Genomic DNA, 22,374 nt, shown 5'->3' on the forward strand with positions numbered 1-22,374 from the left:
GTAACTTGCCGTATTTCTCTGTTGTCATGTATTAGTTTAAGGTTAGCCTGTGCAGTATAACCGATAATGATCCAGCTTTTAACGAGTTTTTATCACTATGTCCTTGATGGTTTTTCTTAGCATTGTGTGCAAAATTTGGGACAAAGCAGCTATTTATGTGAAACCTGAACTGTGTAGGGAACAAATGTAGATTTATCAGTATTGAATTAGTATTTCCTGTCTTGTTACTGTCTGTGTAGACTGACAAACGAAGAATAAAAAACACGTGTGTGGGTTTTTTTTTTAGATAAAAAAAGGTGTATAAAACAATTACTCATGGAACCCCCCCCCCCCCACCCCCATTAAGAATATTACCAAAGACCGAGTCAGCTAGAACAACTGTTTTTAAACACTGGTGTCTCAGATTCAGTTATTTCATATATAAATCATTGAAGTATCCTCCTTTTTCGAATTGCTCTGTGTTGTCATATTGAATGCATTTGGTTCACAAGAACATCTCAAATTCAGCTATTCGACAGACATGGCGGAGATTTGAAGAGTCACAGCTAGAGAACGTGTCTTCTAAATCGCGTAAAAATTCATGTGGCTCGTTCGTTTTTCCCTGCCCTGGAAAAATAACCCCAGCATCAACGGCAATTTGAAACAGAGATTTTAAATACCTTATCAATGCAGATAAACTTTGATTTACAAAGTTTATTATTTTTTGTTAACGTCATGAATGAAATTACTAGTAATTTGATAGAACAGATCAAGAAAGCATCGATAATCATTGCAGAATATAAAAGAGGATTTAGGAACGAATTCTATGTTCCTTAAATGTTTGATTGTTGGTGATCCTGGACAGTAGACATCATAGACATCGACCGTTATGTTTCTCGGATAGAAATATAGAATGATATAAAACCCCGGGAACAGAGTGTATTATTGATCAATGAACTTAGGTAGACACCATAATGTCATGTTTCGAATTTATTCAAGCAAGGAACGAACTTGTATTATCCAGAACTGATAAACATGACAACACTACGATTTTATTTCAACTTAATTTATTAAATAATGTCTGCAAGATCAGCAGAATCTCAAGGTAATTCAAATAGTGTTTATAAAACCTTCAGTTAAGGACGTTGTTTACTCAGGGTTTGAGTTCTCAAATTCGGATTCTTATAAAGTTCAATGTCACGAGTAAAATTTGTTCTAAACACTAAAAGTATTCATGAAGTGAAAATTTATTGACATGCCATTCGATTGTCTTACTACATTATGAAATTAGGCTCAAACAAAGTTGGACTTTAAGCAAAACAGAGGAAATTCGGATTAAAATTTTCAGATTTTGTTTTTCACTGAAATATTTTTGGTAGTACTGTAATATTTAAAGTTAAGAATTTATTTGTTAGTCAACATAATTTTGCATATTTTCTGTTGGTTTTATCTCATTTTTTCGTTTAGATAATCAAATTACACGCATTACAAAAATGTTGAAAATTGCTTAAAAACGACAAAAGACGCCATATCTCAAAATTTTGATCATTGACCTCATATAAGTTTTATGCCTGCAGAGTAAGGTCAATATACCTAGTTTAATGCTATAAATTATTTAGTATTATCATCATTCAGTTTTTTGTTAATTTGAATCAAAAAAGGGTAAGAATTTGAAAACTAACAGAGGAAATTCGGACTGAAATATTTTAAAAAATTGTGAATGAAAACTTGATGTTTTGTGTTGGTTGAGTGTCACTGCCATTCATAAACTGTATTTCATTTATAAAAGAGTTTAGCAATTTGTATTATTTTCATAATTAAGAAAATTTCAATCCTAGTGTAAAATTTTTAGGGATTTTTCTTAAATTTTCAAAAAATATTCAATGGCCATTATCTCAAAAAGTAGGTCGTTGACCTACTTTTTTGAAAGTGAAAAATAGCACTACCATGATAGGTGTTTAACACACAATAGATGGTTTTTCATTATCATCAGTGGAATTTTTTTTCATTCTTAGTAAACGTATACCTTAAACAAATCATAAACGAATGACGGACTTTGATACAATGAAAAGTTGAAAATGAAGTAGCATTTCATTTTGTTTTTATTCTCTCTATTCCTTACCTATCTAAAATGATGCTGCTTAATTAAGATACCGTCAAAAATTATTTTAGATATTGCGAAGAAGATTAAAATTGGATGTCATGAATTGGTGATCTAAGGGAAAAAGAGTTCGTAGAGTTCCACTCAACTTTTCTTAATGTTGATACTCGGCCTTCTATAGCTGCAATCTTTGATGCCAATTAAAGAAAGCAAAACAATTCAACCTTTAATGATACACAGAATCTGTCTGATTTCAATTGCACGGATTTCATCTGAATTTCATTGAGGGTATTTCAGTTCCAGTAAATTCCGATACCTTTCAACTCCGACAGTAATATTCTACTTAATTATAGAACGAGTTCCTATAGAGCATAGTCAAGAGGGAAACTTTCAAATGAATCTTTCCTTAACGTAATTACGTAGGGTGCCGATATGAAATTAATTAGATTAAGTTGATGTGACTAGATACATAAAGAAGGAAATCGTAGACCCTGATTGGACTAAATGCTCGGTTCATCCGAGTGACGAATGCCGTTAAATGTATTAATATTAGAATTCTTTAGTCTCTACTTCCACTTCAGTTCCTTCCTCCGCGGTAAAATCGATACAAACAAACGCCTCTGTTTAGTATTTAGAAATGTGCTCACGTTTAGAATTGAGATAGACGAGTCGAAGAAGACTTTTTGTGATATAAAAATGCCTGTCGTCTGCTGTGCACGTGCGGGATGCTGACGTCAAGTTTTACACATTTTTCGCTTCGGTGAGTACAAATTATTATACGAATCATTATTAATCCTTTCACAAACCAGCAAAGGACTACTTATGAATCACAGGTGTTTTTAGTGTATTTGAAAATAATTTTGGCACTTTCTTTCAGGATTTCCTGTATTTATTTACGATTATTTCATGTTATTTTGTGTTACATGTAAGATAGCTATGTGAAACCATTTGAACAGAAGGAAAGTTAATGAAAAGGGGTATCTAGATTTGCCCCCCCCCCCCCTTTTTCTGATGTACAGCTTATGTCTATATTCTAGCTTTTCTCTCCATTCTTTTACCGAGTACCCTAGAGAAATACCTTAGGATTAACCATTTTTTCCCAATTTCCATGGAAAGACAGAGCTAGGAAAAATTGCTTACCATCGTCTTGAATTAGATCGATTTTGTAGAGAATAATTTGTTGTAGTATCGTTTTCCAATTTGTCTGCATGAAATATCCCAAATGAGAAGAGTACGAAATCTGTTTAGACGTTCATCAATCCTTTCATCCTGTGCCGTATATCTGTCATATATGGTAGTCTTTGGGGCCCTGCTCTCACGATTTACTACAAATCGTTTTTTTTATGATTCGTCTTACAAGGCAGTGTATTATTTGTCTTAAACTGCCAAGATAAGAAACTAAAGAGTTGGGATCTTTAGCTCTTGTACTAGCTTTAATAACCAACTTTATCGCTTTCGGCCAAAATAGATGAGTCGACCAAAGTGGAGAGGCAAGCAAAGGTACAGTTCATTTAGCTCCTTGCAGTGGCTAAACACTCACGGCAATAAACAGACCAGGTACCACAAATGACGAATCAAACAAATGCAATACAGCAGATAAAATTGTTCATTGAATTCGTGTAATAGGAAAGTTATAATAATTCATTTTGCTGCGTACATCTGCGTATTCGTTTGAAGGTAGAAGTACGTTGACAGGCACGCTGCACGTGTACGCGTAAAATATATTTGAAATTTCGCTTTGTTATCTCTCTAATCAGATACGATGTAGTATAGAAATAAGTATTGCATCACAATGACACCTTCTGATATACAAACTATATTTCAAGATCATATGCTGGCAAATATGTAGAAGTAAGCGGGGTGCAAAAAAAAAGTAAATTACGGTTTTCCCGTGTAATACATTGGAACAAATACTGAAAAGTGATTAACTAATGTTTTTTCAAACGTTAAAATTGTACATCATAGCATTAACAAGATAAAATTTAAACACCGGCAAATCTTTTTGTATGTAATTTTGATGGTAAAGTAAGAGGGCGAAATTAAAACAACTACAACGAATTAAAATGAATGGAGATCCCGTAAAAACTCCTGCCGTTTAGGGCTATATGATGTTACAGTGTGAATTTCTGGAGGAATTGTTCGATTTACCATTAACTGTTTTTTTGTCGATTTCAATGGTAAAGCGGTTAAATCTTAATGAGCGATGCGTACAACGGAACTGGTTATCTAAAACGTAGCGGCTACTTTAGTCCTTACAACATGTACATGCATCTTGAACGTTGTCTAAAACTGCCCTTTCTTCACATTGAAGCCTGGGCTGGATTTGTATTTGGGGTCGTCACAAACGACGACACAGTTCATAAGAAAGTCAATTAGTTTCTTCAGTCTTGGATTAAATCTGATCAACACTCCATTACTTCCGCAAACATGGTCTTGTAGCAATAATTTGGGGCCATAATTTACAGCACGTTCCTCGGTTCTGTCGCACGGTGCTGCTTTTTAATTTGTTGTAGACCCTTGTCAAACACTACAGTTTCTACCAAATGATCAAGTCGTGGATAAAGGGAAGATTAATTATCTCGAACAATCAATTGGTTCCTCGGAGCAACTGTTTATTGACCAACAACAAATTCGTCAGTTTTTCAGTTCTGCCCATACCTAAGAGCTTCGGGGAAATGATGTCAATATCGCAATTTAATGTGGAGCAGCCGGCTGCAGCATTTGTCTTGTTTCAAGCATATCATTTGAGATCTGTTGCCTCTTGCTGTGACTGCAGTTTGGTAAATCTCGAACAGGGTCCTATTTTTGGATATCAAGTTAGAGCAGACTGTCTAGACAATGAACACGATAAAAACCTTTATGATGGTCAATTATAGAGGAACTATTAAGCCGACATCTGTGGTGCAATGTATATGAGTTGGTATAATTGGGTGTTTCGTATCTTGTGCTCTAAGTCCACTAGTGCCATTTTCTTAATTGGGTATCAAACTGTATATTTGTCATAATAATTTTAGCTTATGGTATTCAGTTGTGGGTTTTTTTCTTGATAGTTATTAAAGTAAAAATACTTGTTCAAAATAAGGAAGCAGTACCATTGGCGAAATTCTTATGAGGAACTCTTTTTATCTGATTCTCATGAGAAAATTGTTTAGATGCTGGAAGTCGTGTTTTTTTTTTTTAAATCTAGCACGTTAAAAAATCGCATGCAAGTTTTTTTGTAGTCGACGTTTTGATGCTTTATTGATGACTTCTACAAGTAATTTACTCTTTACATGTCATCTTTTTGACTCTATGTGAAATAAGCACATTGAGGTAAACCCTACTACCATATCTTCAGAAACCAAACAAATCACCCGAAGTTTCTGTCACTATTTATGGCACTGTTTTCCTCTGTTTGTTTTATAAAGGTAACCTTATATAAAAAGTGCCTGTTTGGGAGGGTAACTGTTGAAATTGACACCCCGAGAAAGCCATTGTCAACCGACGCAAAGTGGAGGTTGACAATGGTTTTAAAGGCACTGATTTTTTTTATTATACTGAATGTCTTAATTCTAAAGAAAATTTTACTGCTTTTATTTAAGGAATGAATTCAATATTTATTTGTTTTATACGATATAAAATGGTTTTGGACAGTTTACGCTTTATAAACCGCTTCGCGGTTTATAAAAAAGCGTAAACTGTTTCAAACCATTTTATATCGTATAAAACTAATAAATATTGAATTCATTGCATATAATTTAATTTTTTTACCCTTCATTGTAGATAAAAACGGTCATTTGACCTTTAAAATGACGTAACACTGTACAAAATTCAAACGTAACGTCAGGCGTATTGATACGTTTTTGACGTTATTCTTACTATGACGTAGGCAACATTCTTTATACGATATAAAATAATTTTTTAGCCAATCAGAAAGCGCGTTACAACTAGAATTAAATTATATAGAAATGAAATGATTTTTACGGCGAACCGTACGCGCATGATTTACGCGCATGTAACAATTCGTTGTGTTAACCGTTGCCAAGTGTGTTGCTAACCCTGAAGGTAATAGAACGGATTACCATCTGCGTCTTAACCAATCAGATTTCAGTATTTAACATGAAAGTATAATGATATTTATTGTGACATTCAGTTCCATTTCAAAGTATGAAATAGCTATTTTTAGTCAGTCTTTCATATATAGGCATTTGTTTTTTTTTCTATAAATTGGTGCACACCTCCAAAGGATCAAATAAGATCCAAGTTCTCTCTGTTCCTAATATCAGTACCATGTTGCATATGATTTAGCAAAACCTTTGTGTTCAACCAAACCAGGACCCAGCTGTATTCTATTTTCACTAAAATAAACTTCTATCCTCTTATTCTACAAATACCTCGTACATGTATGAACATTTTCATGCATTTCTGTTGTTTGTAATTTCGCATGAATCATTGTTTGATTTGTGTGTGTGTGTGTGTGTGTGTTTCTGTTTTCAATCAAACCACAAAAGGATGCACCTGTAATTTATTTGAACTGAAATAAATTTCTATTCTCTTATTCCACAAATACATCATACATGCTTTTACCATTTATTTTCAAATTTGATAGCATATCAATGTAGATTTACTTAGTTCAATTTAATTATTATATATTGATTACTTGGGTTTTTTTTATGAAATGACGTGAATTAAATTCAATAAAACAGAACTAAAAAAGCAAATGTATCAGAAAATTGGTTAATAAGAAACATTGAAGATAAGAAGGGATTAAGAAGAAAATCTAGGTTCGTAAATTGTTTGATCGGGATGCTTTGGTATGGTATTTATCATAGACTGCCATCGGTGACGGAGGTTTTTTCCTGAATATAAATAACATCCATAGATATGAAATGGATTATGGTAATGCATCATTTCTCATCAAACATTGGCCCTAAGAGATTACAATCACAACAATCCCCGGTAATGGTCGTCGGGGTCTCTCTTGTTATACTTAACACAGATAATAGTATTCTAGTTGAAATTGAATTTTGGAACCGACTACCGGTTAATGAAAAATATATAAATATTTTTTTTATAGTTTTTTTAGTTTTGTGGGACAGGTATTTTTTGTTTGTTTGCATGATGATGTTGTGCAAACTGAATTACCAGGGTCGATATCAACCTTCATCTATTAAAGGCCTCAATCATACTTATGATATCTCATTTATAGAATTAATGCGATTTTTAAAAAAAGTTGTAATACGCAGGAAAATGTGATCTGACAGAAGCCATTCCAAGACAACACGATACCACGGGGAGCAAGAAAAGCAATATTGTTCCATTGTACTCTTTTTATCTATATCTTGACGCATCACGATAGATGAAATCGTTTGCTCCTTTGAAAGAACTAAGCTCCGATTTTAAACGGCAAATACACGTTAAAGTAGCTTAACATTTGCGATCAATGAGGTCTTTCGAGTTTTTCTATAGCATACACTTTACATTTTTCACGAATGAGACGAATGGTTTGATGATCTCTGGCTGTAATGTATTTTAACGACTCCATCATGGTTATGTTTCCCGGAGGGGGAATAGGGAGGGTAAACTCGCTGTCAGTCCGCGATCCTCCATCAATCGTGAGGTCCCCGGTGGTGCCCCGGCCATCAGATGAGAGGTCCCCTAGGACCTCTGTGTTTAACATTCAAATGGAGGAACGATGCCGGCGAGGAATTAAAACATCGGAACTCTTTTTATCTGATGCCTCAAGCTTTTCCTAATGAGAAGAGATCCTAAAAGTATTCACGTGTTAGAGCGATTGTTTAATAATGGAGCTGAATTTCAGAATTGATTTCGTTTGCTGAAGAGACCTTAGATAATGCGCGGTTTTCATCACAGAAGTATCAATATGCATGAAAAATGAACAGTTTAAGTGTTTTGGGCTCTAAAATACATAACCTAAATGCATACCATTTTTCTTCAGTGAAGTTCCCCGTGAGCATGCGTCAATATGCCAATGACACTTCCAATCAATAGCAACTATCACGATAAAGGTGAGCAAATCCAAACTCTACTCTGTAACCCTTTATAAATTTTAATTTCATTTCCAGCAATCTGTTCAAAGCTGAAGTAAACGAAGTTTGTTGGAGTTTCCTTTATACTATGGACTATTGTTCGTATTTGACTCTTTGATATGTCTTTTTTAAACAAAACAAACTTTGAACTAACTTACTGATATTTTCCTTGTTGTTGTGTAGATGCCCAGACACTGCTGGAGTACTTACCTCATCTTCAGTCGCAGCTCTCCGTGGGTGAGGAGGAGGTGGCCTTCCTCAGGAGGTTCCTTAGAAGGAAGGAGGTGCAGGCCACCATGAAAGTAAGACTTGGTACCACTTGTAGGTATGAGAGTAACTAATACAGGCCACCAGGAAAGTAAGTGCTACTAGTTATGAGAGTAAATTGTTCATGTCACTTAGAAAGTAAGTAATCAGCACTGTGTGAATGAATAGTATAGGCCGCAATAAAAATAAGTCAGGTGGTCACAATGAAAGTAAGTACTATTAATAATGAGAGTGAATAATAAAGGTCACCAAGAAATTCAAAGTGAGAAATACCCAGTACTACAGTGTGAGTGAATCGTTGGAAAAACTCGCTTTTGAAATTTAGTTAAAGAAATGTATTACTCTTTCGGCCAAAATGAACTTGACTCACGTAAAACAAACGTCAAATATCCTCATATTTTTTAAATTCACGACCGTTGCCATATCTTGCTATGTTTTATAACGACTTTCTGAGTATTTGTTTCCAATATATAGTTCAATTTTATTTCACAAAGAATTATTATCACGTGTGACGTTGATATGAATATGAGAAATTAGACTCTCGCTTTGATAAAACAATATCCTTCAATTTCTTTCGTTGCAGTCCTATAAAAGTATATCAATTCTAAGCTACAGAAAATTGCGTCCAGTTTCCATGGCAGCCGTTGCTCTCGCGGCAAATGTGAGTTCCTTTTGATTTCCATTTATATAATTATTTTCTATCTGCCACTAGGAAATTTACTTTGACGTAGTTAAAATGTGTTTGTTTTCATTGAATCTTGTATTAGATATAGATGTCTACCACATCAATATACAAGCACAGCAAAAATAAGTACATTAAGACGCAATTAATCAATTGTTCATCATTTATTTTTTATTTTGAAAACTTAGAGACCAGTATCGGATTAGCATTGCCTTGTTACTGAAATGGTTTACTCTTCTAAAGTACCCTGTTAATTATCAAGATACTGCACACGGCGGTCACAATTGTCCAATTCGTTCTAACAGTTTTATTGCCCTTTTGTAATAAGACTTTCCATTCTCTGGTGAACGTGCGTGACAGCGACTTCCTTTGAGAGGGAATCCAAGTTTTATGGTCCTCTTTATGTCTGTTACGGTCTCCAATTCCAGCTCTTTGAAGCGTCTTTGCAGTTTGTTGAATGAGTTCATGGTTATTTTGAAGTTTTGATTACAGATTTTCTGTGATATTCGAAGATGCAACGACCATTCTGAACTTTCTGAGGAACTGCTAGAAATTCTGTCAAAACCAAACGTACAGGTACACTACCTATTTTTAATTAGTATTTGGCAGTTAAGAACGTCATCAGACATATGTTGTCCATTGTGCAAATCACTTTCAAGTGCTAAACTTCTGTGAAACTGTTTTCTAACAAGATGCAATGACGCAGCAATGGCGTATTGGTAGAACAGTTTTATGTTGCCCCGACAGGTCAGTCAACGTAACAATTGTTCGACTGTCGATTTATTTTGTCAGAAAAAGTATATAAATATATGTATATACAGATATTTCTTTTAAAGTCCGGTGTGTAATCTAATGATCGAAAAACTAAATATATAATATATAACTGTCCAGCTTACAAAAGATGATTCTTTGATATACCTAAATAGAGATTCTATTCTATTTCAGGGAATGTTTTCTGGTGCTTTTGCATAAACAAATTATGTGTTGCTGTACGTGAGAATATCAATAGTTCTGTTACCATGAGTACATCAAAAGATAGTAACACTAGACAATACTTAACCTTTGCTTCAAAACATACAACAAATTGAACAAATTTTTTTTTGTAAGTTGATTGCTGTGTACGAGCTTGATGGTATAGCAATCAATATCTAATCAATCTCGTACACCTTTTCAAACGAGCTTCATACTCTTTGATTGCAACTAAAGGTAATTGCATTACGTAAAAACTGGCTCCAGGATTTGGACTACTGGTGTAAAGTATCCCATCCAAAACCTCGAGTCGGGAGTTCTAGAGCTCCAAATCTGATTTGATTACGATAGAGGCGATTTCCTATGAGAGAAGACTCGCAGAAAACTCATCGAAACACTGAATAGACAATATAACGTTCGTTGTAGCGAATATGGAGATAGTATTCACATACTAAAAGATGCATTATTCTACGTATTTAGACCTTTTTTGTACATTGTACAATAACAATATCGACCACATCACCTTAACAATACCGTATGTTTCATTGATGTCAAATTAGTATTTTCTTTCAATAGTTGAACTAAAGACGACGTTGAAAGGGAAAAATCAATTCAATTTAAATTTTCCTCAATAAAGTGGTTAAAGTGACACTGTGATTCAAAATAGATATTTTACTTTTTGATTATGACAACGGAAATAAGAAGAGTTACTCGAAGTGTCATCATGCTGGAGGTTTTTAAATTCCCCATCGCTTGCTAAGCTATGAAGCGGAAGAAAAACTCATTGTTTTTGTGTTGGGCTAACGCTTAATTCTGTATTTCTTTTTTCAATTTGATTAATTTACCTTTGAACACCTTAATTTTTCAACAGTTCATCTTTTCATATGATATATAGAATTTGTGGAAATCGTGTAAAAATTCGATATTTGCTAAATCATGGGTTTGTGCGTCACCATGTCCCTTTAAATTCAAATTCACTTAGTTTCTAACAAATTATGTCACTCTGTGCATTCTGAAGTTGTCTACTATTCTATAATAATTTCAATTTCTTTCGAAAATTGTTGAGCGAATGTACCGAGATATATCGACCTTAAACAAACCAAATTATACCTTTCTAGGCCTTGCTTTACACACATGACGTCGTTGCCAAACGTGACTACGACACCGGAAATTGCAATTCCAAAGTAGACAGACAAAGAGAGGAGAGTAATGTTAAGGTTGTGCAGCTGGTGAAAAAAGACGAACCGCTGGTGAGACCAGACTCTGAGCTTCCTGTGAAATCTATTGTTACAGAGTGAGACCAATCGACTGGGGATCTAATGGTAGTCTGTTCTTCTTCTTTATAGGGAGTAACAATTCAGGAAAATGAAAACACAGGCATTATAGAAATTGCCCGGATATTGCACGGCGGAGCAGCCCATAGAAGTGGTCAGCGGTTTTTTCTATTTTGTAGACGAAACAAACCTAGCAATTAAAGTTATTCCGCATTCTACACTGTTAAGTCTAAATTAACAAAGAAAAAAAGTTCTTTCAATACTCAAATTGAAAGCAGATGTCTACGGTTTCTGGCTGCTTAATTAGAAATCAAACTATTTCATTTGCTCAGAAAATAAAAGTCATAAAATAAAAGTGATTGTTTTCTACACATTTCTATCAGGTCTAATTCACGTGGGAGATGAAATTCACGAAATCAATGGAATCAAGTTCATGGGTCGAAATCCAGACGACATGGCAAACTTGTTGGTAAATGTATAACCGTTAACATTGCTATAGTAGTTAAATTGTGTCGCAATATAGCCAGTGTCAATCAAATCATAAACATTGGAAATCCACAGATAGTGGACTGGAATTATACAGAATTGTCAGGTTTTTTTTTGCATATTTACATTTTCTTATTTATATCATTATTTCCCGAATTGTACCGTGACAAAAAAAATGACAATAAATTTCAGAAAACACCTTATATCGTATTGCATTTCATTATAGGCCAGAATAACTGGACCCGTGACACTGAAACTCGTACAAAGGCAGGAAGAGCCCTCCCAAAAACGGGCAAGTAATGTAAGAATAATTACATAAAGGAATATCGTTTGGAAGTTTTAAAAAAGACAAAATTGAAATGAGATTACAATTGTATGATTTTATTTCGGCTTTATTTATAGACACGAGTGAAAGCACTGTTTTCTTACGACCCAAAAGAGGATACAATTATACCTTGTCAAAATGCTGGTCTTTCCTTTACAAGAGGCGACATTTTGCACATTGTTTCCCAAGAAGACCCAATGTGGTGGCAAGCTAGACCTGAAAAGGACTTGGAAGGGATGACGGGTATAATACCGTCACAGCTTCTACAGGAAAGGCGAGTACAGCTAGTGCATGCAGCTTATCTATATATAAAACCAAAAGTTTCAAAACTAAACGTTTATTTTTGTTTTTTCCGGGTTTTCTTTTGACAGACGTGAAATGTTGCAAGAACTTACAACAAAGAAAGAAGTAAAAAGCAGAAGAGCACGTAGGTACATAGAGTCTTGGCTGTCATTAATGTGTGTATTGTTACAGCACAACGCTAATTCAATTCAGAGGAGTTTGGTAACTTTTGATTTTAGGATCGGTCAGTCCTTGTAAAGTTAGTCCTCGTATCCCAAGGTCAAAGAAGGTCAAAAAGGTCATGTATCAAGCAGTTCAAAATGGAGGTATGATGCATTCTGAATCTGCATCTTCAGCAAAGCCATACTCAACATCCTTTGGATAATTACATTTAATGCATATTTTCAGAATTTGAAATGGGCAATATTCCTACATATGAAGAGGTAGAGTTGATGAAACCCGATCCCGACCATAATAGGCCGCTCATTCTGGCAGGTTGGTTAAGGACCCTCTAAGATACATTCACTTGTCTTTTTTTAAAGTACCTAATATATCAATAAAATCAACTGTTACCATCAGGTGAATAAACATGTTTCTTCTGATGAACGCACGATGAAGACTAATATGGATCGTTTTGAGCAGTAGTTTTGACTATTGATTGTATAGAGTGGTTGTATGATGGCTATAAACGACAATGATGGGAACTACTGACATTATCATTTATATCTCCAACTACAATTGGATTGCGGCCTCTAACTCCCTTTAGGGGCATTAAGATGTCGAGTGCAATTCCACTTAGCTGGACAATTCAAGAAATGTAAATGTTTTTATTGAGTCTTTTACCCCATTTAGGTGTTTCTAACGTTGGCAGGAACGAGCTGAAACAGAGACTGATGGGAAGCAATCCGTCACAGTTTGTTGATGTTGTCCCATGTACGTATTAGTCTCTTCTTTATGGAGTAAACGATTTTTGGTTTCTTTGAACACAGCCACTTACCATTCATTACTTGATCGTCTAACAAGAAGAGAGAGAGAGAGAGAGAGAGAGAGAGAGAGAGAGAGAGAGAGAGAGAGAGAGAGATGGGCAAACCTTTGTGAAAACTGAAAAGGCAAGACTTATTAGCATGTAAGTGACAAATCAAAGTTTTGAACAATTAGCATGTTTTGAAAATATTGAAAGAAGGATCCGAAAATGTATATAGTTTCGGAGAAATTGTTTGAAATTACAAATACATAGGGAAAAAGATATTATCCATATCTTATTCTATTGATACAGATACCTCAAGACCACCTAAATCCTATGAAGTCCAGGGTCGAGAATACAACTTTGTAACAAGGAGGGAAATGGAAAGTGCAATTTTAGCTAGAAGGTATTCATTACCAATTAAGTTAAGACGTCATTAAAGAGAAAGTTCTGGTCAATAAATAGCATGCTAGATGTAGATGTTTCAAAACATATTCCACTACAAGATAATGTTCCATTCTTCAGATTTGTTGAACACGGAGAGTACAAAGGTCATCTCTATGGAACCAGACGGGATTCCATTTTGTCTATAGTAGATTCTGGAAGAGCACCCATTTTAACTCCAAGTGCAAAGGTTGGAAAATCGTTACCCTATCATGTATAAAGTGTCAAAGATAATGTGTCCATGCAATCATCTACAAGTTTAATAGATTTAAATAATACTCACCATTGAGATGTTGACACAAAAATAAATACTTGCATTTTTAAAATTAGATATTTCAATTTAAATCACGTAAAATACAAGTAAATCTCATCAAATATTTAAAAGTTTAAAGGTAACACTGTGTTTAACTTAAAATATTAAAGTACAGGATCCGGTTGCACGAACGTCAGTTAAATTTAACTAGCCGTTAACTTGACGTTAACGTGACGTTAAAATTAACGGCGAGTTAAACGGGTTGCTCAAAAGTTAACAAGCTGTTAAAGCTTAGTTAAGTATCTAATTTAACTTACAGATTTAACTCAGGTTACATAGGTACATTAAATATTTAACTAAGCATTAAAATCAAAATGGCGAACTTGTTGTTGTTTGGTAATTTGTTTGCTGGAAGAAAAGAGAGAGTATACAGGCAGAGAATAGAGATGAACGATTTAAGTGACGATCAAATCCGATCCAGGTTTCGTTTCAAACGAGAATCAATTCTGTTTATCGCAAACCTGCTGCGTGATGACCTACAAAGGGCTACTAAAAGAAGCCAGTCAATTGCCGTGGAAACGCAGGTATGTCATACGGGTATATCTATTTTTATTTTATTTTTATTTCATGGATAGGCTAAGTAATCATAACACGTTACATGTTTACGAAATACCCCCTCCCCCTCTCTCTCTTTCTCTCATTGAATTAAAAAAGTACAAAACTGTATGTCTTAAAAATTGTTTTAGAGAGCTACAAGTAATGCAATATGTGTATAGTATATTTCTTCAAAACATATATATATATATAAATAGGATGTATTTGCATGTATGTATGCTATTTTGTTTTACTTTTTTCTCTAAACGAACGTCGAATATGACGTCATTTTTACTTTGACGTCATAAAATAAGTGCCCTTTATTTTTTTCACGGGATCCTGATATTATACGTTTTCTCAAAATTTCAAAACCATGTAAATATAAGGTAGACATTTATACCATTTACCTGATAGATAGAGGGTGTTTATTTTTATTACTAGAGAAATACATATAACGCCTGTGCATTTTTACTATAAATTTTTTGTAATATTCTGAAATCTCCTGGAAAAAAAGTTGTAGAAAATATTGGTATGAAAACGTGATAAGTAATGTTTATGTACATGTGTTATGCCGATCATTAAAAATCAAAATAATGAAGTATGAACGGGAATTGATATTAACTATTAGTAATCATTTTAAACTCCTCCACGATATGTAATTTCGCATGGCAAACTGTTCGAGTAGTTTCTTAGATGTACTTGAATAATTACGCTTATTTATTTCTTATATGAAAATTGGGCTGAACATAGGGCTTTTCGAACTACAGACGGAAAACCTCATATGAATCATGTTGTGTACTATATATTTTTATTAACTGATTTCTTATGATTGTTTATCAACCATAGTATTGCATTCTACTAGCTTTAGTTGAGTACGAAATGAAAAATAAAATAAAATTTACACACAATGAAATGTTAAGGTGGCTGGGCGGTCAACAAATTAAGATCTACCGAAATTTACCTAAATTTTAAGATTTTAACTATTGTTGTGTAAAGAAATTATCCGTATAATTCACCTTTTAAAGTTGTGTATTTCCCTATATTTTTATAGAGTTCTTCTTTAACTGGCCACGACCATCGAGTCCTCTTAAATCACAGACACTTGGGGCATGCCCCCCCCCCCTTTCAATTGATTTTAAATTTAAAAAAAAATGAGCTGTAACACACTTTTTTCTTGTTTAATTTTCCCAATATGCGTAATATATCACGGATTATGCAGTCCATTCGTCTCTACAAATTATTTTTAAAAATCGTATTTCTCGACTGACAATAATAAAAAGATCTGCGGTAAAATTTCAGATACAATTGGTAGTATTAATCTAACAATGTAATGTGCGGAAACTTAACACATCGATCTTAAATTTTGGAATTGCTCAAGTTTTTTCTACAAAAGCATATTTTTATTCTGTGTGAAGAAAGATTACCATGATCATCTTATACAGGTGATGCTTGCACTTCGATTCTTTGCTTCTGGGAGTTTTATGGAAGTGATAGGGGACACCATGGGCTATGATAAAAGTACGGTGAGCCGAGCCGTGGAGAACGTAACAAATGCACTGCTTACCAAAAAAGACCAATTTTTAAAATGGCCTACGCAAGAGGAAATTAAAAAATCAAAGGAGAACTTCTATTTGCGTGGTGGGTTCCCGGGTGTCTTTGGGTGTATCGATGGTACACATGTGAGAATACAAGCACCATCAGACAACGAACCAACTTACGTGAACAGGAAAGGATGGCACTCCATAAATGTGCAAGCAATCTGCTCTCATGACGGTGTGTTAATTTGAGTGTACACTGCATGTAATTTATATTAATTTGTCATAAATAAATTCTTATTTAACGACAATTAAAGACAACAAGATGTATGTAGAATTGTAATTTACTTTAAAATTTTAAATTTTGATTATAGTCTAGTATATATTTCCACTAATTACTGAAGCTTAATTCTGAACTGTTTTTAAGGAAACAATATTATATGGAAAAAGTCAGTATATTATAATATGACTTTGTAAGATATTATAATTAGATTGTGTATTTTCTCCTTTATAGGGAAATTCATTAATGTTGATGCCCACTGGCCTGGTAGTACGCATGACAGCCACATTTTTCGGGCGTCAGAAGTCAGCGCATACCTCGAAAATCATCATCGAGGAGTAGACGATGGGTATTTGCTAGGTGACAGCGGGTATGCTTGTTCCAGATTTCTGTTAACACCGTATCTTCATCCATCGAACGCCTCTCAGGAGGGCTATAACTCGGCCCATTGTCGCACGCGCAACACTATCGAGAGGGTGTTTGGTTGGTGGAAACGAAGATTTCATGTGTTGCATAGTGAGGTTAGAATGAAGCCCGCGAAAGTCTGTAGAATCATTGGCGCTTGTGCAGTTCTACACAACATTGCACTGAGTTTAAAGGAAGAGATGGAGGATGGTAATCCTCAACAGGATAATGCCGCTGGGCAATTAAATTATCAAGGACCGGAGGATGGCAGGGCAGTTAGGAACTTCATTACAAGAACATATTTCTAACGTAACAAATAAAAATAAAAACCTACAAACAATTACATTTTAACACATGACCTGTGTACTTATTTAATTCATAATTTTTTTACTCATCAGATAAAGCTTGCAATGCAAGCAAGGCATTTTCATTTTGCGCAAGATTTTGTTTTAAGAGCTCAATTTCATGGGTCAACTTGGCATTCCGCAGCCTCAAGTTTTCAGTTTCAAGTTCTGACCGCTCAATGTCCTTCTGAATCTTCGCATTCTTGAGTCCGATGTGTGTCTTTTGACAGCATAAAACCTTAAATAAATGAAATCAATATTAAACCTGCTTAGAACATGCCGGTATTTATCTGTGTAGGAAACTATTCTGATATTCTTTGAATCCATGCACGAACAAAATTGTTGATTCCTTTAATATTTTATGCAAGAATTTGATTTATTTTGTTACCTCATACTGCATTCTTTGCAATTCATCAATTGAAATTTTCTTTCGTTTCTTGGGTCGAGAATCCGATACTGGGGGTTCATTTAAAGTGCAGGCCTTGGTCCCCAACTCTGATTCCTTTTCCTTTTCCGCATTGTGCATAGAAGGAAGTATTACAATTTGATTGGTATTGCTATTAAATACAAAAAGAAAACAGATATATGGCGCAAACACTATACATTTTTTTTTAAAACGTACGAATAAAATATCATATTATACAAGTGTATATCAAAACATTAAAAAATCATTTTTTCCATCAACTATAATCATTTGTATGTATTTTATATAAGGGGTTTAATTTTGTCAAATATGCACAATTCATCTTTCACAATCAATTAATGAAGAACGTTTCGATTCTTTGTGCCAAACAATATATTTTTTCAACAAAAAATTCCAATAATGTGAAATGAAAAATAGTAAATAAAAAAATCGTGAAACACACTCGAAATTTACGACTTCAGGAACGTCTTCAACAGCTTCGGTTTCAGTTGCCTTGCGGACTTTCTTCGTATTCCAAAGAGGAAGAGGTACCGGGAGCATCTAACTCAGCATCCTTTAAAACCCCTACAGAAAGAAATTTATAAAATTATAATAATAGAGTAATGCTACAACTTTAAGAGTAAGAAAAAAACTGTTCATAATATAATCAGACATAACCCTTAATATTATACAAAATATAAAACACTTTATTTAACTTTTTAAACTTTTTTACGTTTAGTGTACGAGATTGTAAGTGATTAATTTTCAAACACAGTTACCGATTAATAAATTATTGATAAATAAATTGATAAAACTGATAAAAGATTTTGCAGGCACCTAGCATCGGGGAGGGGGGGAGGGCGCTACATTTTTGCGCAGCAAAGATTTTTCTTAAATTTTTATACAAAAAAACTGAATTAACATGGAGTTGCCCCCCCCCCCTTTTTAGGGACCATGTAAAATATTGAAATGATAAAAAGGAAATACACAGCGAAATTGAAGATAAAGGTAAACTCCCCCCCCCCCCCCTTCCACGGATATTTGTTGTCAGGATTTTGTAAAGTAATCTTTTTCCCTTTTTTTGTTTGCTTTTCAAGATTTTTTGGATTAGTCCCCCGCCCCCCCCCCCCCCCCCCCCCCACTTTCAAAAACGATGATACGTGTGTTTTTACTTTAAATGAAAGCTGAAAAAAGAATAATGTATAAAATATTAAAACAACCTATTTTGCACCCCAATATTGACGTCATTTTCTTAAATGAAGTAGGGGGGCTAACCCAGATGGTTTTAATGAATGGTGCGTGATGTGAGTATCAACTTTTGTATGTTAAAGAAACGTAATGTATGTATAGAAAGTATTAGGCCTACTGTATAGTTTTTATGTGATTTAATGAAGGATATGATGGATTGACATTTGTGAAATCCAAACTTTTAATAACAAGTCATAGATTATGTTATTGCTTGTTATAACGTTAGGTGTTTTTGCACAGAAAAGCGAATATGGACACGATAGCTTTGAATATCATTGTGGTGAAAGAAACATGTGCCAGTTTATAAGTATCATCCTTGTACAAGTACTTAATATAAGGTAAGAACTGGTATATGTATTAATCACAAGTTTTAAGCTTGTCTGCATTCGGGGAATCCCCTGTAATTTCAATCATCAATGTGTTCCCATAATTGACGTCATCAATTTGTGAGGTGTTTGTCAGACGACAATGTAAACAAACCATACAATCTCAGTCATCGGTGAAATTTTCCAGTAAAATTGATAATTGTTTTATTTCAAGGATTTGCATTAATTTATTAATTTATCGGTCAAAAACCCACATTGTGTCATACCTGTTGTGGCGGGCATTGAGGACTCGAAGCCCCCAACAATGCCGCTGAAATTAGGTCGATCTTTCATCATATCGATGATTTTCTCTTCAGCCGCGGTTGGGGGCTTTGGTGGAGGGCCTCCGCCAGTGAGTTTAGCCTGTTTCCGTGCAGCGCTGAAACTTTTCTTGGCACTTTGCTGCAAGTTACCCCACTTGAATTTTACCTGGTCAACCGTGCGCCGCTGAATCCCCACTGCATTTATTATTTCGGTCACCTCTGCCCATTTTGCGTTCTTCCGCGAATTAGTAATCAAATTGCTTTGCTTTGCCTTCAAAACATCTTCATTTTTCTCAAAAAATTCAGTCAAAATACTGATTTCTGACAGTGACCAATTACTGCTTCTTTCTCGCTTAGTCGCCATTGTCACTGTCAGACGGCAGGGTAAAGGCGCGTGCAGACGGCTTTAACGATGAGTTAACTAAGTTCGCTCTGTTAAATCCTAGTTAGCTAATAGACACTTAACAATATTTCGAGCAACCCAAAATTAACTCCTAGTTATGTAACTTGCCATTAAAAAATTAACAGCTAGTTACGGTTTTAACTAAGAGTTAATTTAACTGACGTTCGTGCAACCGAATCCTGATCCCCATCCCTAATAAACTTGAAAATTAATTCATAAAACGCATAAAACCGTTGATCTCGTGCATGCTAAAGGGGAAGGAAACTAAAGATATGTTGTACAATACATCAATTAATTATCATCTACAATAATTGTTAATCGTATTTATTTTCATTAAAAACCCCGGAACAATGAATAAATCAAGAAAATCGATCGCTTAATTTAAATTTCCCGCCGCCATGGGGGCTGCGATTGAACTTTAATCTATGACGTCACACCATCTATTCCGGTTTGTCTTATCAACATAACATCAGTATATTCGCTCTAAATGACAAGTTCTGGAAAATTTGAAACAATATTGATTTGAGACCGTTCTTTTATCTTTGCAAACTACAAACTAACGTCAAATGGAGCATGTTCGTTGAAATCTAAAAGTGGAGGTTAGTGTCGGAGAAATCTCCGCGTAAATGTGGAAATTGTCAACAGATGCCAAGTACCATAGAATATGTCTGCCGTCGTTATTTCGACATGGTAATTCCGACTTTAAAGAATGAATTTTAAACATCCCGATTACAATTATAACATTTATTCAGTTAGCGAAGAACTTGACTTGGAATAAAAAATTTAATCGAGGTCGTTTTCAGCTTTGAATGATAGCAAATTAACAGCTGTCATTTACTTATGAAAATGCATATATTTATGCATACAATGATACATGTATTTATTCTTTAGATTGACGTGTGAACTCAAACATTATCAAATTTGTTTAGTCGATTATTTGAGTAACAGAAACTCAAAGGCATAAACCAGCGTTAATTATATTCAGAGCACTGTGTACATTCATTTGTATATGTAAACCAAACCGGAATAGATGGTGTGACGTCAAAATAATTAATTTTTTTGGTTTTTAATACAAAAGAGTTCTACATCATGTCAGCCTCCAGTAAATACGATTTCTCCAACTTCAAACGTTCATTAAAGCTTAATTTCGTATTTTATTTTCAAAACAGCATGACCACATGTGATAATTTACACCACTCTATTAAAATAAAAAAATTATGTTTTTGACTTTCCTTCCCCTTTAAGTTATATTTACTGATTGCTTTTTATCTAACAAAAAACATTTCTCGTGTGTTTACAGGCATTACGGTATTTACGGACATCAGAGATCAAACCATTCATTATCTTCATCAAACCCCCGTCTTCCACTTGTTTTCTGGAATCACGGCTCAAATACAACGCCATGTTTACCAGCGAGGACGGCAGCGCCACTCCTTGTTCAGTAAGTTATCGGCCCTTGTTAATATATATTAACATCACCCTCTTCCATTCAACAATTTCATCTCTTAAATCGTAGAATTTGCACATGTACATAAACTTTCTTTTTTGTCGTTTGGTAAGGAGGGCATCATATCAGCTGTTATTGAAAAAAGTGCCAAACTTGAGAACAACTTTGGACATCTGTTTGATTTTGTTATTGTTAATGACGACATATCACGTGCTACGGAGGAGCTTATCAAGGTAGCGGGTAGTGTATCCAAAGATCTCCAGTGGGTGCCAGCTGCGTGGGTGGAATAGAAAGACGGAAGTCTGAACCCCTCAAAATACTAGAAATATGCATATCTGATAAATCAAAATAAATTGTTGTATATTATGTTGTTTTTTCAATTTTTATGCAAAGTGACAACGGTCAGCTGAAAAGGAGTAGGCCTATAAGGAAGGTGGGTGAATATCATTTGTAATCTAATTTGGTTAAAATATGGACGTATTACACCATTTACAGGAATGTCTTGAAGTAATAAGTTTATAATTCCAATATTTCAAGAGCGTAAGTGTATTCTTCTTTAAGAACAGAAAATTATCATTCAATATTATTTCCATAAATTTTAAACTGTCAAACATCTAAATTTATAATTAAAATTAAAAAATTAGATCCCACTTAAGTATCAGTAAATGTAAAAATAATCATTTAAAAAGAGGACAACTAGATTTATATCAGGTAAATCAATTTTTGTTTTAGTGTAAGAAACAGTCAATGGAGTGTACCCTTGCTCCAATTAAAAAAATGGTAAATAAATGTTAGTTTCGCGTTACTCGAATTTCTATTATTTAACGTATGTAACTTAGCCACGCCTACTAACAGCTTTATTATTGGTTCACGTTTCTAGAAGTTGTCTTTCGTCGAACAAGATTGACTGAATATGAAAAAAAAAATACCCCGAGTACAGTGTACATATATATTGTATATGTCACAGCACTTGGAAAATGAAGCGATCTCTGCAGGTCCAGTGACTGCAAAGTGCCCGATAATTCACGATAC

General features: G+C 34.4%; 3 protein-coding genes across 6 annotated transcripts; 2 read left to right on the forward strand and 1 right to left on the reverse strand.

Annotated features, from left to right (window-relative positions):
• Positions 1-2,566: 2,566 nt before the first annotated feature.
• On the forward strand, positions 2,567-21,708 carry LOC105332138 (MAGUK p55 subfamily member 7). Of its 4 annotated transcripts, none has more exons than XM_034445627.2 (18): positions 2,568-2,840; positions 8,019-8,088; positions 8,293-8,411; positions 8,960-9,037; positions 9,551-9,634; positions 11,146-11,277; positions 11,374-11,455; positions 11,685-11,770; positions 12,014-12,079; positions 12,190-12,386; positions 12,484-12,539; positions 12,634-12,720; positions 12,803-12,889; positions 13,247-13,327; positions 13,671-13,764; positions 13,884-13,992; positions 21,196-21,336; positions 21,456-21,708. In XM_034445627.2, the coding sequence occupies exons 2-18, from the start codon at positions 8,046-8,048 to the stop codon at positions 21,630-21,632; spliced, it is 1,719 nt and encodes a 572-aa protein (XP_034301518.2). In that variant the 5' UTR covers positions 2,568-2,840; positions 8,019-8,045; the 3' UTR covers positions 21,633-21,708. The 4 variants fall into 4 exon arrangements, with proteins under 4 accessions (XP_065933361.1, XP_034301518.2, XP_011432890.3 ...); XM_011434588.4 differs by having other exon boundaries at positions 2,573-2,840; positions 12,014-12,088; XM_066077289.1 differs by lacking the exon at positions 9,551-9,634 and having other exon boundaries at positions 2,567-2,840; positions 12,014-12,088.
• On the forward strand, positions 14,236-17,177 carry LOC117681278 (putative nuclease HARBI1). The gene is made up of 3 exons (XM_066077291.1): positions 14,236-14,639; positions 16,092-16,422; positions 16,699-17,177. The coding sequence occupies exons 1-3, from the start codon at positions 14,430-14,432 to the stop codon at positions 17,175-17,177; spliced, it is 1,020 nt and encodes a 339-aa protein (XP_065933363.1). The 5' UTR covers positions 14,236-14,429.
• Positions 17,210-20,068, reverse strand: LOC109620659 (nuclear apoptosis-inducing factor 1-like). The gene is made up of 4 exons (XM_066077292.1): positions 19,457-20,068; positions 18,080-18,201; positions 17,602-17,770; positions 17,210-17,451 (listed from the first exon to the last, which is right to left on the reverse strand). Exons 1-2 carry the CDS (start codon positions 19,854-19,856, stop codon positions 18,122-18,124), a joined length of 480 nt encoding a protein of 159 aa, XP_065933364.1. The 5' UTR covers positions 19,857-20,068; the 3' UTR covers positions 17,210-17,451; positions 17,602-17,770; positions 18,080-18,121.
• Positions 21,709-22,374: the final 666 nt, after the last annotated feature.

Source organism: Magallana gigas, chromosome 2 (genome assembly GCF_963853765.1).
Source record: "Magallana gigas chromosome 2, xbMagGiga1.1, whole genome shotgun sequence".
Classification (NCBI taxonomy): domain Eukaryota; kingdom Metazoa; phylum Mollusca; class Bivalvia; order Ostreida; family Ostreidae; genus Magallana; species Magallana gigas.